This window comes from Saccostrea echinata, unplaced genomic scaffold, assembly GCF_033153115.1.
Source record: "Saccostrea echinata isolate AGI-Se365-2 ecotype Australia unplaced genomic scaffold, CSIRO_AGI_Sech_v1 ptg000056l, whole genome shotgun sequence".
NCBI lineage: Eukaryota > Metazoa > Mollusca > Bivalvia > Ostreida > Ostreidae > Saccostrea > Saccostrea echinata.
In genome coordinates this window covers 19,447,302-19,467,609 of record NW_026889805.1, presented here as the reverse complement: position 1 = coordinate 19,467,609, position 20,308 = coordinate 19,447,302, and the positions used below count along the sequence as shown (strand labels likewise).

At 33.6% G+C, this 20,308-nt stretch overlaps 2 protein-coding genes across 2 annotated transcripts in view; both read left to right on the top strand.

The window, feature by feature from the left end:
- LOC133173001 (protein sprouty homolog 2-like) overlaps positions 1–20,308 on the top strand; it is a 279,783-nt gene that overhangs the window by 226,144 nt on the left and 33,331 nt on the right. The gene's annotated exons all lie outside the window — the stretch shown is intronic.
- The window catches only part of LOC133172996 (eukaryotic translation initiation factor 5B-like), a 73,920-nt gene that overhangs the window by 27,843 nt on the left and 25,769 nt on the right, over positions 1–20,308 (top strand). Inside the window, exons 16-20 of the mRNA XM_061307865.1 lie at positions 3,064–3,205; positions 3,626–3,757; positions 10,079–10,261; positions 15,979–16,140; positions 19,094–19,225. Of these exons, the coding sequence (XP_061163849.1) occupies positions 3,064–3,205; positions 3,626–3,757; positions 10,079–10,261; positions 15,979–16,140; positions 19,094–19,225 (751 nt within the window). The remainder of the gene's footprint in view (positions 1–3,063; positions 3,206–3,625; positions 3,758–10,078; positions 10,262–15,978; positions 16,141–19,093; positions 19,226–20,308) is intronic.

Sequence of the window (20,308 nt, the reverse complement as noted above, 5' to 3'; positions counted from 1 at the left end):
CCCCCCTGGGGCCTGAGGGGTGGGGCTAAAACCATCAAAATCAATGCAATCTTTAAAAATCTTCTTCTTTACTCCTGGACATCAAGCAGTCAAACTGTTGACATGATTGTAATAAGCATTGAGCCCTCTACCAAAATTGTGAAATTCATGGCCCCAGGGTCAGGGGTTCTGGTGCTAGGGCGGGGCTATATAGATCATATAGTGAAAGTGCATTATTTCTTTGAAAATCTTCTTCTCTACTCCTGGGTATTATTGAAACAAATTGAATACATAGTTATAATAAGCAAGGGTGACTCTACCAAAATTGTGAATTTCATGGCCCCAGGGTCAGGGGTTCTGGTGCTGGGGGGGGGGGGGTATATAGATCATATAGTGAAAGTGCATTATTTCTTTGAAAATCTTCTTCTCTACTCCTGGGTATTATTTAAACAAATTAAATACATAGTTATGATAAGCAAGAGTGACTCTACCAAAATTGTGAATTTCATGGCCCCTGGGTCAGGGGTTCTGATGTTAGGGCGGGGCTCTATTTATTATATAGTGAAAATGCATTAATGCTTTAAAAATCTTCTTCTCTGCTTCTGGGTATTATTTAAACAAACTAAGTACATTGTTATGATAAGCAAGGACACCTCTTCCAAAATTGTGAATTTCATGGCCTCTGGGTCAGGGGTTCTGATGTTAGGGCGGGGCTCTATTTATTATATAGTGAAAATGCATTAATGCTTTAAAAATCTTCTTCTCTGCTTCTGGGTATTATTTAAACAAACTAAGTATATTGTTATGATAAGCAAGGACACCTCTTCCAAAATTGTGAAATTCATGGCCCCAGGGACAGGGGTTCTGGTGCTAGAGTGGGGCTATATAGCTCCTACAGTGAAGGTGAATTATTTCTTTGAAAATCTTCTCTGCCTCTGGGTACTATTTAAACAAACTAAGTACATTGTTATGATACGCAAGGATGCCTCTTCTAAAATTGTGAATTTCATGGCCCCAGGGTTAAGGGTTCTGGTCAAAAGGTGGGGGGGGGGGGGGCTCTATTGATTATATAGTGAAAAATCAAAATTTCTTTGAAAATATTCTTTTTCTGCTTCTGGTTAAAAAGCAAAGAAGCTAAGTATATAGTTATGATGAGCAAGAGTGCTTCTTCCAGAGTAATGAATTGCATGACCCCTGGGTCAGATGTGCTGGTATAAGGGTGGGGCTGTTGATAATGTAGTGAAAATGCATTAATTCTATTAAATAATCCTGTCTGCTCCTTAATGTTAAGCAGTTAAACAAAGTGATTACTTATGATGAGCAAACTTGAAACTTCTGGTCCCAGGGTGAGAGGCTCTGGTGTTTATTGGTGGTGAAGAGGGGGGGGGGGGGAGGGGCTCTATTGATAATATAGTGAATCTGTAGTGAAAATGCATTATTTCTTTAAAAATCTTCTCTGCACCTGGGCATATCAGAGGCAAAAAGTGTAAAAGTTGTAATAAGGAAGGGTATTTTTACCAGATTTTTGAACATCTGGACCATTTGGTCAAGTGTTCTGGTCCTAGCCAGGGCTCAATTAATTTGCATTCTACTGAGAGGAGTTATTCCTCTTTGCCGTTTACTTTTGATAATTAATCACTGTAAATAATGTACTTAAAAAATTAATAGAATAAGAGAATTATGCAAGAATTTTTATTGTATAATACAAAAAGTATTTTCTTAGTTTTAATGATCATGTGGACTTGTAAGTAATAGATAAATAAAAATGAGACAAAAATAACTTAAATGTTCATCAAAGACCAAGAGAGGCCAATGTAAGAGATAACAACAAGGAATTAAAATAGTACAGAATCACTGATATTTTGTTAATATACTGTATGGTGATAGTGATAAATGGGGAACAGATTAGAACCTTATTTATGAACTGTTAATGAATAGTAGACTAATTATTTTGTTGATCCTGATCACCCTATTTTTCTTGCTTTTGGGCAACAAAGCTTCACCTTTCATTTCATTTTAATACTCTATGGATCCTCTAAATTGTTGTATTGTACTCAGGTGACCATTAAGGCCCTTGGGCCTCTTGTTTTAAAAGTTGTAATGGAGATCTGAATGCTTTAAAATTTCATATATTGTGTTTTATAATCACAATGTTCTAATGAATTGACTGTTAATTAAGCTAGTTTAGATGATAGTTTGTTTGCCAGCTTTATATAGTTTTACATGAGAGTCAATGTCTCCAATTTACATCTTGTTCATATTACTGATATATACATCAGTAATGCTAAATAACAGCAGCAAATACAATCATGCATAAATTTCAGCACATAAAAACTTAAAACTATATCCTTTATTTCAGCGTAATCATGGTAATAAACATCGTATATTTTACACCTACGAAGATCTGGGTCAGATTCATGTATATTTAGTCATGTATATCAACTTTAGAAGTTGGCTTAATTTTTTTGAATCAAGTTACGAAACATTAACAGTTATAATTATGTACCCCTTTAAAAATAAAGCTACCTAAAGGGGTATCTTGTTACAGATTTATAGCAAGATGATTATCCCAATTGGCAGTTCACACCTTCACACATGATGGTTTGTGTACACTACACAATTATCAGAAGGTCAAGTGTCAAATGAGAGGAAAATGACGGCATTTAGCGAGAAATTCAAAATACTGTACAAATTTTCATATTCCGTGAATTTTGGTGTCCCGCCGGTACACGATGAATGGGCTCGAAAAACGGTGCATTTGCATACGGTCGGTACATATCACATGTATGGAGGGTGACTGTCAATTAATTGATATAAGGACAGGGCCATTTTATGCATAAAATGAACCTAGCTCTTTTTCTCACTTTTGGAAAATAATGATATATGTAGAGTAAAACCAGTTGAATATTACATTTCCGAAAAAGTGTTGCCCATTTCACAGCATAAATTTATTTGTATATTATTTACCAATGCTATGCTAATTTCTCCTGCTAATTTCTTCATGATTCCTCCCAGCATCTCAAACACCATACCTGTAGCGTAATGACTATCATTTTCTACATCAGTGTACTTAATTTTTGACAGTAATCTGCGATCTCGCGGCTCTTCTCTCTGTGATTTGGCTATACTGGTTGTTGACATCATGCATGGCTTGGAACCACAAACCATTGAGTCCATCAATCTTCTCAAGGAACGGAAAACACCATTTATCATTGCTCTTAATAAGGTAGGGATGCTGGCATGTGCTTCCATATCTGTATACCTTGTAATATTTAATGGCTGTTAAAATTATAATTAACATCCGCTTTAGTACATTTTTGTTTGTTATAAGTATAAAAAGATTTGAAAGCTCCTTTGGTTGATGTATTTAGAAGATATGCTGGCCACAATGTTCATGAAAGATAAATTTGACTATCCAGTTTTATAAGTGAGCAAGACCTTGTGCCAATGAACTTTTATATATTTATGGAACAGAAGCTGAAACTGTTATTTTCTTTTCATTCAAATGAACTAAGAATAACATATAGAACTAATTACACCCAGGAAAAGAAATTAATTAGAAATTAATCCTTATGGGGATAAATGTATTGTCTTGACCATAAAATGAAATTCTTATATTTTTTAATCCCATTTGTTGAATTGACAGATTGATAGGTTATATCAGTGGAAGCCAATGCCGCATACTGACATTGTGACTACAATTAAAAAACAGAACCCCAACACGAAGTCAGAATTTGAAGCCAGGGCACAAGAAGTCATTGTACAAATGGCCGAACAGGTGAGTTCTGTTTTACTTACAGCACAAATTCAAGTGAGCTTTTCTGATCAAAGAGTGTCTAGCATCTGTAGTCTGTGAACTTTTCACATTTTTGACCTTCTCAAGAACCACTTGGCCAATTTCAACAAAACTTGTCACAAAGCATCCTTGGGTGAAGGGGATTAAAGTTTATTCACAGGAAGTGCTGCAACCTCTTTCAAGGGGAGATAGTCAAGAAAATTGTGAAAATTTGGTGGCATCTATTAAAAATCTTCTTCTCAAGAACCATTGGTCAAGAAAAGATGAAACTTATGTGAAAGCTTCATTACATTCTCTAGATTCAAATTTGTTCATATCATAACCTCCAGGGGTAGGGCAGCGCCACAAGAGAGGGTGGAAGTTTTACATTATATATATTTACTTCATTAAAAACCACACCGATTGTACACACAAGTACTCTGAAGTTGATATTAAAGGGATGCTGGAGTTCCTCATTGACAACATTTATATAGTCTTCGAAGACCAAGTTTTCCAGCAAACTGCATGTTGGAATTCTGATGGATTCTAATGGTGCTCCTTTATTAGCTGACCTGTTTTTATGTTCATATAAGCAGAATTTATTCAAAAACTTCTACATGAGAAGAAGAAAACACTAGCTGTGGCCTTCAATTCCACATTCAGATATATCAGTGCTGTTATATCAATTAACAATAGTTATTTTCATTCGTATGTCGACTCGATATATCCCAGTGAACTTGAAATAAAAGACACCACAGAGTCTGACACATCTGTTTCAGATTTAGATATCTTACTGATTATAGACGATAAAGGCCAATTAACAACTAAAAATTGTATGTTAAACGAGATGACTTTAGCTTTTCCATCATCAGCTTTCTTTATTTACATAGTAATATTCCACTATCACCTCCTTATGGTGTTTTTATCTCCCAACTTATTCACTACTCAAGAGCTTGCTCTGAGTACGTTCAGTTTTTAAAGCGTGGCAGACTACTTACTGATAAGTTGATGTTACAGGGATTTCAACAGCCTTGTTTAAAGTCAGCATTTTGTAAATTTCATGGTCGTTATAATGACCTTGTTAGCAAATATAACCTATCATTGGGTCGTGTTTTGGCTGACTTGTTTTATACCAAATGTTAGGCCTTTGTTTTTGTACTGAATTGACTACGGATTGTTCCAACTACCTGATCTATATATAGGGGTCATGGCGGGTGTGACTGGTCAAAATGGGATGCTTACTCCTCCTAGGCACTGATCCCACCTCTGGAATTTCCAGAGGTCCGTGTTTTATGCCCTCTTCACATATTTGTATTGTTTGTGGATTTTTGGAGATTGATCACTGTTCATTTTCTTTACCTTTACATTTGATAAGCTGGAAATAGAGGAAAAGGAGAATTCACTAAACTCCAAAGTTTTATTTGGGGGGAGGGGGGAGGGGGTCCATAAACATAGCAGGGATTTTCTATACTGGATCAAAAAAGATAGGAGGACCAGCCTTTGAATGAACATTTACATACTAAATTAATAATAAAAATTTACATTTAGAAAAAAAGTACCACATGCCTGAATGTGATGTTCACCTGAGTGGAAGTTGGATGCAGTTGAAATAACTTTTCAAAACTAATTTTATCGGTTAAGAAGTTCTCAATTTATTATTAGTCCAATATAAAAAAAAAAGTAAATACTTTTATTATATAGTCTATAAATAGCCCCTATATAATCTATACAAATGCAAACAGTTCATAACACTACATATTCACCGGATTTGAAGCTGTATTCACCGGAGGGTCAGTGCGCGTGCAGTGGCATTGTGACGTCACAATCAATACCCCAAACAACGTTGAAAACAATGGTTGCAACGGTTGGAGCTAGCTGAATATATGAGCAGGAAAAATTGTTTCGCAAGTCCATCACAGGATTATTTTCTTACCATTTCGATGTCTTGCGCACATCAAAAGGAAAACACGGAGGTTATAGGTTGTAATCTGGACATTTTTTATTTTTGTACGACTGAAGTTCGTTAATGAAAATGGAATCGTCAGGCGGCCTTCAATGTCTTATTCATTAAATCCTGACTATATAATAAAACAATTATGGACTCTTTCGATGGTAAATAACAAACCATATTCACCATCGAAAGAGTCCATAATTGTATAATATTCACCTTGAAAGTCATGTGCAGGTGAATATAAGTTTGTTGGATCTCAGCCAGTCAGAAAGCTAGGAATTCTTTACAGTGGCGCCTCGTTTATCTGGACGCCTCCGTTCCCAACGAAAACGTCCGGATAAATGAATCGTCCGGATAAGTGAATCATTAATAAAAAAAAAAAAAAAAAAACCTTCTCCAAGCATGTGTATATGCTCGTACTGGTATCAAATGTGGAGGCAAAGGGAAAAAAACTGATATTTTGGTTTAAACTTTTTATTTTTTTTAGCTTTATAAGAAGTAATTAAGTAAAGAAAAAAATATATTAAAATGTAATTTACACGATAAAAAAAATTTGATACTGGGCAATTTTATGCTGAGACCTTTTTTAAGGCAGGGAATTTTATTCGCCCTCTCTTTGGCATGAACTCATGGGCTGAGAAAATTTTGATTTACTGTTGTATTATTTAACTATCTTTTATAATTATTGAAGCTCATATAATATGACAGAACTGTTCAGCATCATCATTGAAAATGTTCAAATATAAACTAACCCTGTATATTCCCGTATATTCTTTACACAGGGCTACTATAGTAACTGAACGCTGCAAGCTAACTCAAACACATGCAATCAGTGAAAGTATTGTAAACATTCAACATAAACACAAGCAATCAATGATTATCAATTATTTTTTTCTAAAGACCCTAAGTTTGATTTCGATCACAAAAAATACCTTGAAAGACGTAATCAACTTCTATACGTAACGCCAGTTTTATATTTCTTTTCGAAAGTAACGTACATTTATAGACAGTTGTACATTAATATAGAAAGATATTTCTTTTCTGCCTAATGTAGAAAAAGCGTTTCAAATACATTTACGTTTTTAGAAAAAGAAAATCATATTTAAACTAACAATCAACATGATCAAGACCATTACGAAATCGCTCGTTATTTATTGTTCTTTTTATTTACAACTCTCCAAAATTCTCATGAATTTACAGATGTATATACGGTTAGCAATATGATTTTGAACAGATTATAATTAAAGTAATGCACAGTGTAAGCGAAAATCTTCGAGTTTCATAATAGACGTACGTGTGATTTAATTGGGGTAAACACACGCTAATTATAGACGCTATTGTCTGTAGGTCACAGGTAACCGCCTTTAAACTGACTGCATGGCCAATGTTTTTACATCAATTAACACTACTGCAAGATGAGTGAGAAAAAGCCGTTTCTTGAAAAATTACCGTCCGGATAAACGAGTCATTTTTCAATGAACTATTACGTTTTGTAGTAGAAATCGACCGTCCGGATACGGAACGCGAATTTCCGGATTAATGAGACAGAATAACGTGGAAAAAATCGGTTCCCCAAAAATATCGTCCGGAAGGTGAAGCGTCTGGATAAATGGCGTCCAGATAAACGCGGCGCCACTGTATATAGGAAAATCCTTGAAAAACCTTTTTCTCAAGAACAGCAAAGCCATTATAAGTCATATATATAATGGGAAATAATCTGTAGCTGAAGAACAGCAGGGCCATAGTAACTCAGTTGAGTTTTGTGGCCCATAGTAACTCAGTTGAGTTTTGTGGCCCATGGCCTATTGTTTTCCTATATCAAATAATATTCAGAACTTTTCAAACGCCCCTAGTACAGAAAATTAATAGATTGCAGGTAGAAGTATTTCAAGGATTCAAGATTTGGAAGTTTGATATATATAAGTCCTGTTAGAGTGCATGGTATTGATTGATAAAAATATTGGACAATAATATCATTTCCTGTCTGATATCAGTTGTATAATTGTGTTATGAAACTGTCACAATAAGCTATTTATGCATGAAGAATCTGAACATCCACTGATTATAACTGATAGAGGAAACTAGTACATACATTATTTAGGCAATACACTTTTAATTTTTAGCTTACTTGACATGATAAAAGGCTGAAGTGAGCTTTTCTGATCTAAATTTGTCCATTGTTGTCAACTTAAACTTTTCACAATTCCATCTTCTCCAAATGAATGGGGCCAATTTCAAGTTTGTTCAAGGGGAGATAATTAAGAATTATTGAAAATTTTATGGCATCTTTCAAAAATCTTCTTCCCAAGAACCACTGGGCAGGAAAAGTTTAAACTTATATGAAAGCTTCCTTACATAGTGTAGATTCAAGTTTGTTCAAATCATAACCCCCGGAGGTAGGGTGGGCCACAGTGGGCAATCAAAGGAATACAGAGCAAAAAAATCTTTTTCTGAAGAATGGCAACGGCATAATTAGCAATATGGATATGGAAGCATATTCAGATAGTGTAGATTAAAGGTTGTTCAAGTCATGACCCCCGAGTAGGGTAGGGCCACAAAGGGGAATCAAAGTTTTATATAGGAGGAATATATAGTGGGAGGGGGGGGGGGATCTGCTGATGGAGAACAAGGCCATAGTGACTCAGGTGAGCATTTTGGCCCAATTAAGGACTTCTTGTTTATTTGGAGTGCATACACTTGGTCTCTTAATTAAATTTGATCAGATGAAAAACTTGATAGGTTGATAAATCCACTGGATTAGCACCCACTCAGAGTTATGAGGAATCATACACACATTTTCTTGCTTAGAGGCCTTTCAAGTGTAAATTAAACAATTAAAAAAAAATGCCCAATCCAACATATCTATAGAAACCCCATAAAAATTTTAAAATTTTTTCACTAAAAAAATGAAACATCTTCTTATGAATAAAAGCAATTTAAATGCAGTAAAAATTAACTTTGGTAATTATTTGATTAGGAATCTGAGTTTAACTATTTTTGACTTTTAAAGTTTTTATTGCATTTTATCTCTGTTTGAAGATGAATATTTTAACACTAAAAGCAATTAATTTCATTTCATATCTTTAAATGATGCCTTATGTAATGGATTTCACACTTTTTTTAGTTTAGATTTGCCACCATATGTTCTCTTTTACTGTCTTTGTAGTGTTATTTATTATGTTAATTAAGTATTAAAGTTAATAACCAGCCGTTACTGTAATGCTCTTCAACATATTGTCAAGGTTTTACATCTGCATGGTCTTCAGAACTAATACATTTATATGCAATATGTTTCATTTCAATGGCAAAAGTCGGTATCCTTGCATAATTGTTTCATTTTTAAGAATTTCTTTTCTTTTACCCCATTTTTTAAAGTGCTTTCAAAAACTGAAATTACATCATTTAAGATATACATTTCTTAAATAGAAAAATATAGAAATTTTAATTAGGAGATGAATTAAGAATTTCTTTTCTTTTACCCCATTTTTTAAAGTGCTTTCAAAAACTGAAATTACATCATTTAAGATATACATTTCTTAAATAGAAAAATATAGAAATTTTAATTAGGAGATGAATTAAGTTATATTAAGTACTGCAATACATATACATATGTAATTACAAAGAGTCCCGCAAGTATGGATATAACAGATGATAAGAATCTTTCTAATCGCTAATTTAAATTTTTCATATGACTTGCAGAAAGTGATATTACTTTTTGAATATTTAAAAATGAGTCAAACGGCTTTAAAAGTGAATTAAAAAAAAATATAGGAAAATATAAAGAAATCATCATTAGCTCATGCTTGGCATAAAAGTTGCTTATGACCAGAGATTGGACTGTGACCTTTAGCCAGTCATTTGGTCAAGGTCACAAGAATCCATTTTATAGTAAAATTCCTGTTTAGGGTTTAACTTTGTAATGCAGGAATAGATGCTTTCACTTAAAAATAAAAGTAATTCCTGTTTTGACCCTGACCCATTTAAAAAAGGTCAAAGAATTCAGAAGAGGTAAGACTTTCTAAGTCTAGCAATACATGTATTATACAGAGATTCCTGAAACTTGACTCTAAGGGTGCTTATGATCAGAATATGTCGTGATGGCATGCTTAATACACTTGGAGATGCTTAAGACTGAATAAAATGGCAGCATATGGTTTTTTTGTGTGTTTTGTTTTATTAGATTACAGAGGTATTCATATTTTGAAATGGTATTAGTCCCATTAGTTAGTACAGATGTAGTTAGACTATACATGTATATTAACTGTCTCCCATCTACCTTTTCCAATATTTTGGGCTTATCATTCTAAATGCAAATAAGCTTTATGGGTTCTCTGAAGCATACAAGATTTGAAATTTTGTTTCTTTTATTTCAGAGCATCAATGCTGCATTATTTTATGAAAACAAAAACATGAGGGAATATGTCTCCTTGGTGCCCACTTCTGCCCACTCAGGAGATGGTATGGGCAATTTAATTGCCTTACTTTGTGAACTGGCACAGACGATGATGGCAAAGAGACTGGCCTATAGTGAAGAACTTCAAGCCACAGTCATGGAGGTATAGTCAGTCAGCAGTATTCTGGTGGCATTAGAGTTGTCCTTCTTAGTATAAATTATGGAAGAGAACAAGATTCTAGTGGCATTGAGAGATCGTATGTTTATGCAGATAATTGTAGACTTTCCCACAGTTACTAATCTCATTCAAAAGGATAGGAAACTAGGATGGATGATGCAAGATTAAAAAAAAAAATGAAACAGTAATCATAATACAGTAATATAATTGTGAGGCATGGAGAGATGCTGGGGAAGTTTATAGGAGATCTCCAAGTGGAGTTTTCCAGATGTTACAGCGATAATGTTGTGATGGGTGGGGGTGGGGATTATTTCCTCAGTACAGGAGGGCCAGTATAGAAGTATCTGACCTGATCTGTATTTTAATTGCTCCAAAGTGCCTTATCAAATCACTCTAAAATGAGATAGGTAGGCTTAGAGGGTTTTAATATCTCCCTTCACAGTAATAAGGCTCTTCCTCTTTAACTTTGATGAGCCACGAAACAGGAAATGAATTGATAAAATGTTACGCAAGCCCCTACTCTCAGGTGTTAGCATTTCATTCATAAATCTCATTATCAGTATTCTAGTTGTGCAAAGCCCAGATCCTTGCTAAATGAAGTCTTTCCTCCCATTTTTGTCCATTTGTGAAATCTTATTATCCTTTATTCATTGCATAACCTGAATTGCCCACATTAGACTTTTGGATTAAATATTTGAGGTCCTTTGATATAAGATTGTGTAACTTTTCAAGTCTCAGGAACATTGCTGTATTCAGGGAGAAAAACTTCAAAGGATATTTACAAAATCCTCATTCGCTGATAGTGTTTGTAAGCACTGGAAAAATCTCTCTAACTGGGGTCACTTTAATATAAAGAAAAAATGCTTTAACCTGAGAAAATTCAGTTTTATAATTTTTTTTTTTTTAATGAGAAAACAATTAATGGAAAAATACTTTGTAAGATAGGTTTCAAATTCACCAGTAACTACCTATACCATAAAAGTTCCCCTGCATAATTTTTCACTCTTAGAATTTACCCCCCCCCCCCCCCCCTTTCTACTGTTTTCTTTTAATTGATGTTCAAGAACTACATCATCTTTTGGAGTATCAATTTTATTTATTCAGAATGTTGAGTGTTTATAGTTTCTCCCGAAATTGTATTTCAAACATCACTGTATAAACATGAACCTCTATAATGTAAGAAACGTAGTCAACATTGAAATATTCCATCTTTTACTATTAAAACATCCCTCATAAGGTTCTTGATGTTAACAAAAACAGTACATGTCTTTTGAATAATGAAATAAATAAATATAAATATTTCTTAGTTTTACTGATGACATATCCATTTCAAATGTCAAATTGCCTTTGGTATTAAATCCCCTAATGACAACTGTTACTTAGAAAATATCCCATTATTTTTTGTTTTGTTCAACTAATGAAACAGTTTTGTTAGGTCAGTATGAACAAAAATTTATACACTGTCCTGTGATTTGCAGTTAACCCCCCTCCCCTTTTTTAAAAATAAAAACAAGATCTATTAACTATCCCATTTGTCAAATTTTTTCAGTGCTCTGTGTGATTATTAGGGTGATACAGTATTCACAACATTATATAAAACTCTCATTTGTAAAAATAGACATTTTTTGCCACAAAAGACTTTTTTTTTAAAATGAAATGTTCTTTTTCTGTGTCCTGTTTTTATGTTTAAGTACAAGATGCATGCGCCAGATAGAGACAAGATACAGTAAGGGTACCTGGGCAGGCATGTTACAAGATGTCTGTTGTTGAGAGGATGTGTGTTATCTGATGACCCCTAAAAAAGAGAGGTGGTGCCCAGATCTTATCTCAGCACGCTCCTCATTTTCCATTCACAACACACACAGGTCCCAAACATTATCTCTGCCTTTTTTCTTAAGAAATGTAATTAACTGAAGAATAAGCTGTAACTTATTTTTTTTCTTATTAAAATCATTATTAGAGGTCTGTAAGTTAATTAGCAATTGAAGTTTATATACTTAACTATAGTCCTTATATTACTTCTGAATCAGTATGTTATCAGTACATCTAATTTGTGGATTTAAATGGTTTATTATTTTCCCGTAAACATCAATACAGATATTTCAAAACAGTTGCAATTTGATAATTTAAAAAAAAAAATAAATAAAAAAAAAAAACGTTTTAATGAAGAGAGATGGAAACAATTAAAGGATTTTTCTTGAATTAATTTTTTTTAATTATATTTATTTTCTTTATAATTAGTTATATATTTATTTTTATTATTTTTTCCCTGAAACTGTCATCTGTCAGTAAAGGCATTCTGATGGAGGTCATGAAGATTTCATCATGTTCCTTTTATATATTCACTTTTCTCTCAGATTACTTGTATATAACTATTTAATTAGAATATGTGCAAAATAATAATAAAAACAAAAAAAATAAATATTCAGTGAAGACATTTGTGTGCATTCCCAGCCAACTTATGCAAGCATTTGCAGAAGGATATTGGCTAGAAGAAGTAATATTTGACAAAAATTGCTAGCCTTTTATCACTGCTACAGACTTCTATGACAAAGGTGGTCTATAAGATTGATCTTGTGAAACAAACTAAGTGGTTATGTCGACACTAAGTACTTCATTCTTGTAAAAATCATCTCAAATTCACTACAAGTCACCTGAATTCGCAGACAAGCCGACCCTACCATTTCCGGCCATGACCCTCTTTCTTTCAAGTAATTGCGTACATTTCCATTTCCTGCATTCAACAGTTCTTACATAAGTTGTCAGTAAAAAAAAAAGATGATAAAAGTGCATGCAGAGTAGTCTTCAGAGAAATTGTTCTTGTGAAAGAAACCTTTTCTTCATTTCCCCTAAATGTTTTGGACTTCTGAGAATTTTAAACCCCTGACTTTACTGAAATTGGATGAAATATTGTGTTCCCAATATCAATCCTCAAATAACTTCACAAAATTAGTTTGACTATGTGCATTAGCCCAGCACCTTTAGATTCAGGTTCAAAATTAGGCATTGTCATCAATGCTGTGTCACACATGCAAGAATAATTCAATGTTAACACGTAACAATACCAAAAAAAAATTGCCGTATCATGCAAGTATCAATAAACAGATTGTTTTTCTGGCAGGAAGTCCAATGGGGCCACACATGGTGGGCTTCAGGTATTTGTTAGGGAAATAAAGCAGGGCTTTGAGCACAGTAGCATTTGGAAAGATTTGAATTTATGGAGTAAAAAACAGCTATAACGCTGGTGTTTGTTGACATCAGTCAGTATTTGGGATTTGAAATAACCTTTAGAAATTCTGTTTCTTCAGATATGGAGAAGAATTTTTTGTTGTATATAATTAAAGTCAAGAGAGTCAGATTTAATGTCTTGCCGAATTTTGAGAGTGGAATAACAAAGAGTTCAATTTGCTGAATCACTAAATATTCATTGATAACTTATTCATTGACAAGCTACACAAGTTTGTAAATTGATCGACTAAATTTGATTTTGTTACCCATGTTGAATACATTGTTAAAACATTATTTAAAGGGATAATTTATGATAAGAAATGAATGAATTTGCACTTTAACAATCAAAAGCTAATGAAAACATACTACAGGCCATTATTGCTCACTGTCGCATTTGTTTCCATGAGAAGAGTACATGTAGTATCTAGCACTCTTGTTTCAATGGTACCTATTCTGCAAAAATCAAATGCTTTCATGACTTAGATCCAGCAAGGTGCAGTGCAAAAAGTGCCAAAGGGAATGGACTCTTTGATTTTGTAGGTGGATCCACCTATTGATCAGGCCCCATAATGATCTCAAGTACTTGGAAGAAATTTTTAATGGATGCAAGGTAACTGTGAGAGGGAATAATGGAGATTATGAGAACAACTCTGAATGAAATAGCAGTAATCAGGGGTCCACTGTTTCCTCCAAGGTTCTGCCAGCATCAATGTTAGGTTCCCTCAAGGACAAATCAGAAGGAAATGCCTTTAGAGTAAAATTGTATGCAATCAGTCTGCAAAGATAAGTGCATTCAATATGATATATTGTAGACTAATTTTATGGTACACTAAAGCAGCAGGTTTTGGAGCCAGGGCCATACGGTTTATGAATGAAGCCAAAGAAAAAGAAATGATGCCTCAATGAACATATCAAAGGATTGCATCAGCCCCAGCTATAATATAACAATTATATCTGCCATTGTGACATAATCTCTATCTGAAAGCAAATTCTTCATACAAAATTGTTCGGCATGCAAATAAAAAAATTATGGTTTACCAAAATCTCAGTTTGAAAGGGAGATGAAAAGGCCTGACAAAAAGATAGAAGATTTGGCGTCAAATTTTAATTCGAGGATGGATAGGGATTTACGGTTTTCTATTTCTGAAGAGAAATCATGTTTAATGGATGTTTATTTTAATAAAAATGAAGTGATGTTTTTTCATAAATTTTGAAATGCGAATCCAGACATTCAATCTGTGTATATTTCACACTATTTAGTTAGATTTAGCATACACCTTTAAAACTTCATCAGTTAGTGATTGTGAATCATAAATTCATATTTAGAAGGTTTATTACATCAAAGTATATCTGAATGAAATCTAGAAATCAGAGAAACACATTAATAATTTCCAATATATTAAATAAAATTGGCATTAACCTTGGGGGAAATTTTATATAAAATGTATTAATTATGTTTTAAAGTTTTCAATTTCACACTTCTTTGATACTGGAACATACTTTAAATGAAGATTGAAAGTGCTGGATTAAATTGAATTGGGTGTGTTTAAGGTACATTTAATTAATCAGCACATTTCATCTTAAAAGTGTAGTTTTTATGGGCGCAGGACCCTATTTCCTCATTTTTGTCTGCTTTAGAAGGTATCTAGTACATGCGTGAAATCCATGTTGTCAGCGATTACTTGTCAATTATGCGTGTACTCTAAGACATTGTTCCAAGCAAGAGCATTTTCATGTTAACAAGTCGGTAGAGTCTTGTCTAGTTAGCTAACATTGACCCTAGCTTCAGATCTGCTGCCATTTCCTCAATCCACTTTTTATGATCAACAAGATTTTCTAAAACAAACATTCTGTTGCAATGTAGGGAACAAATTTGTTTGCTTTTCCAGGTGAGTTGATTAAAACTCCCACTCATTTGACCTCTAGTCAAGTCCCCTCTTAAGCAAGTTACCATCAGTGAAGAGTGAAAACTTTTGGCAGATGAGTCAGAAAGGAAGAGAGCTGTTGACTCTCTTGGAGAGAAAAAAAAAGGTTTTTTACAAAGACTGTCTGAATTGACTGTAGATTTTGATAACAGTTTTGACCCTTTTGAGTGTATCTTGTCTTGCATGTTTATGACACAGAAAATCGTTGATCTTATCTCCTCAGTTTGAAGACATTGAAATAATAAATTCAAAGTGTGTTGATTTGATTGTTTGTTCTGAATCTATGGATATAATTCCCAGATAATACTCATGTGGATTCAAGGTTTCTTCATTAAGAAAGGCTTTTGAAATCATTTTTATTTTTGGGTTGTAGATTTAGTTTCCAAGCATGAAAATGAACAATTAGAATACTAATTGAGTATAATGACTTATTTATACTGTTAAGTGCAGACCTACTCCTTGTCAAAATGCAGCTTTTACAATGTAGAGATAGAGGTTTCCATTTTATGAGTCCTAGCTTTTTCAAAGAGTTCAATGTATTTGACACAGGTGAAAGCCTTGCCTGGCTTGGGTACCACATTAGACATTATACTGGTGAATGGTTCAATTCGGGAGGGAGACCAGATCATCGTACCTGGCACAGAAGGACCCATAGTCACTCATATTAGAGGCTTACTCATGCCCCAGCCAATGAAAGAGCTCAGGGTCAAGGTATGTAAGATTTGCTCATATGTTATATAGTCCACAATCAAGTATTTTGTTTGGTCACATATATCGTATAAGTAGAATTTTTAGCGAGAGGCAAATTTAGCGATTTGTTCTTAAAAAATGATATATAAATTTTAGCGAGAGGTAATTTTAGTGATTATATACTACCATGAAAGATAAGTCTTACCTCCTATTCAGAAAGAATTAATACAATATTCAATTTTAGAAACTTCAACACACTAGCTCATAAAGTCAAAATTGAAATCCTCACTAAAAGTTCTGCTTATGTGGTATTAATTATTGATGTAAGCTACTTTGTATTAGCTAATCATTGCTCAAGAATGCAGAAATCTGATGTTTAAATGTTAAATAATAAGGCAAGAAAAACATTGGAAAACAACATTCCTTTCAACAACATATGTGACAATTGTATGACTGTGTCCTCACACATATGACCTTTATTAGTCTCCTATCAGTGAAACTGGAGGGAACTATAGGTTTCCTCCTCATCTGTCCTTCTGTCTGTCCATCTGTCCCTCCATCTGTCTGTCCCACTTGGTTTCTGCACTTTTTTTCTACATGCTTGCCGATATTGGGTTGCTTTTTGATGTGTGAATGTACCTTGATGAGTTACAGATCAAGTTTGTATTTCATTCTGCTTCAATGATTTTTGATGGAATTACAGCATTTTTAAATTTTTAAGGATAACCAGATTTCCCACTAGGAATTCTGCACGTTTTTTCCCTAAACACTTGCAGACATTGTGCTGATTTTTGGTGTGTGAGTTATAGATCAAGTTTTCATTTGTTTGATTCAGTGAATTTTGATGAAATTATGGCCTTTTTAATTTATAAGGGGAACCAGTTTACACTTGCGGGTAGGGGACTAGTATTGCATATGCAATACTCAGAATGCTTGTTCATTAAATGATCATATTGATGCAAAGAGACTTACAGTTAGAAAATAAAGTGTGTATGTAACTCATATCTTTAAGGTGTTATCACATGATACATATAACATGATCTAAACAGTGCTTGACATATGCACACACATTTCAAAGGTTAAAAATGATTTTAAAGAACTGATCATTGCTTCATGTGTTTTGATGCCTGCAGAGGGATCACTTTACTTCCGGTCTGTCTGTCTGTCTTGAGAACTGTAAGAGTTAGAGATTCGACATTTTGCTCATGTCAGTAGGGTTACTGTCCTTGTGACCTTTGGTCACAGTTGAATGGTTATATTTAGATTAAGTATTAGAAACTTTTGGATTTGGTAAAGGGTTATGGCAATGGGTATGTATCGTATACTTGGGCATTACAGGTTGATTAATTAATAATGGGTATTTCTCCTCCTTTTTCAAGATTTCTCAAGATGTTGGACAAGGATGCCCTTTATCACCTTATCTATTTATCTAATGTGTTGAATTAATGACTACTGCAATCAGATCAAACAAAAGTATTCGCGCGGTATAAGAATCAATAAAACAGAATTTAAAATCAGTCAGTTAATTAGCAGATGACACCACTTGTTTCTTAAGTGATGAAAAATCGGGCTTTGAAGTATTGAGGATCATCCAAAGTTTTAAATAATTTGCTCAGGTTTAAAGATCAATCTAATTAAAACAGAGCCATATGGATGGGTAGCTGTAGAATTTTCCTCCAGTTAGTTTACCAGTAAAATGGTCTAATGGTTTATTCTTTACACTTGGAATCTGGTTTAGTGTATATGGGGAATATGATTGTTTAGTAAAAAAAAACTTCAATTCCAAATTAGATGACATTAAAGCAACTCTCAACCTTGGGCACAAGATAGTTGTGAATGTAATTTGAATTTTATTGTTTTTAGAAAATGTTAAGGGAAAACTGTATATTTAAAAATTTCTATATTGTAGTAAGAGAAAATTAGAAGATTTTTACAATGAATGGCAAGAATTACTAGAAAATCTGGAAAACTGATTTAAAGTATTTTTATGCATGATTATAAGCCCAAAAACATATTCAATTTAATTATACTTATTTATTATATAAGATAATTTTCAGTACCGTAATATTGATTAGGGTTATATATTCTTTCTGCAATGTTACATGTATGTATTTTATCTTAATTTGTAAAATGTAAGAGCCAATTTAAAAAAAAAATTGTCATGAAAAGTCACTGCAGTTTGGTGCTAGATACTACATTTCTCTGCTTTTCTTTACTTTTAATTGAATTTGATAAAAGAAGAAATTGGTTTTAAATATTTATTGATTCAGGATTAGAAATAAGAGAGGTTTTAAAAATATTTTAGCACTGTATAAAATTTGAAAAAATATGCAAAAGTTAGAAGTTGATACACATCCTGTTTATTGAGATGTGTTAAATTCCAATTTAAATGTATATCTGATAGGATCATTTATATATTTTTGCAGTAGATCACAATGAAATCTGTTTGAATGTAAAGTTTTGTGATTTTTTTTTATCGTTGTACGGTAAAGAGTTTTGGTAAACAGGCATAAACTTCATGGTTAAAGACTTGACTAGAAATGCATAAGTGGCATTAACATAGTCCCTGTGACAGATGAAGGGCTTCTCCGAGATTGGGGTGCTGTAGTAAGATCAGAAGTAATGAATAGTTAATTAAAACCTATACTATGTGTTTATGATTGCTAATGTTTACAGGTGCCTGTAGTTAAAAAAAAATGTTGAACTTAAATACTAGCCCTTTGGCCTTAACAACATAAACAAAGTGAAAGCTACATGTAGAAATCAAAAGTAATTTTTTTTTTGCATAGCTTTTATGAGAGTTAAAAAATGTGAAAAAACTTACATCACACAGAAAGACAAAATGGAGGAAGAATTTTGTAAATAAACCACATGCTATAGTCTTTGAAATGAAAATAAAGTTTTATCACCAAATAATGATATAACTTGAATATTGAATAGATAATTATTGAACAGATAAATTTGTTGTTTGTAGTCTAACTGGGAGCACCATAAGGAGGTAAAGGCTGCCCAGGGGGTGAAGATCATTGCCAAGGATCTGGAGAAGTCCCTCGCTGGCCTCCCAATGTATGTGGCCAAGAAGGAGGATGAAGTGGAGTATTACAAGGTCAGTCAAGGTCATCTCGCTGGGTTGCTGAAATTTTCCTTCTTTATTTCATAGCTGTAACTTGATTTATTATTACTCATATTTATCATTACAGGCATACCTAAGTATTGTTTTTAGCTCACCTGAGCCAAAGGCTCAAGTGAGCTTTTCTGATCAAAATTTGTCCGTTGTCTGTCGGCGTCGGCGTCGTTGTTGTCGTAAACTTTTCACATTTTCATCTTCTTCTCAAGAACCACTGAGCCGATTTCAACCAAACTTGCCACAAAGTATCCTTGGGTGAAGGGGATTCAGGTTTGTTCAAATGAAGGGCCATGCCCTCTTTCAAGGGGAGATAATAAAGAATTAGTGAAAAATTAATAGCATCTTTTAAAAATCTTCTTGTCAAGAACAACAGAGCCAGGGAAGATGAAACTCATGTGGAAGCATTCTCAGGTAGTGTAGATTCAAGTTTGTTCAAATCATGACCCCCAGGGGTAGGGTGGGGCCACAATGGAGGATCAAAGTTTTACATAGAAATATATAGGAAAAACCTTTAAAAATCTTCTTCTCAAGAACAGCAAAGCCATGATGAGTCATATTTATATAGAAGCATGCTCAGGTAGTAAAAATTCAAATTTGTTCAAATCATGACCCCCGGGGGTAGGGCGGGGCCACAATGGAGGATCAAAGTTTTACATAGAAATATATAGGAAAAATCTTTAAAAATCTTCTTCTCAAGAACAGCAAAGCCCTAATTGGTCATATTTATATGAAAGCATCCTCAGGTAGTGTAGATTCAAGTTTGTTCAAATCATGACACCCGGGGGTAGGGCGGGGCCACAATTGAGGATCAAAGTTTTACATAGAAATAAATAGGAAAAACCTTTAAAAATCTTCTTCTCAAGAACAGCAAAGCCATGATGAGTCATATTTATATGGAAGCATCCTCAAGTAGTGAAGATTCAAGTTTGTTCAAATCATGACCCCCGAGGGTAGGGCAGGGCCACAATGGAGGATCAAAGTTTTACATAGAAATGTATAGGAAAAATCTTTAAAAAATCTTCTTCTCAAGAACAGCAAAGCCCTGATTAGTCATATTTATAT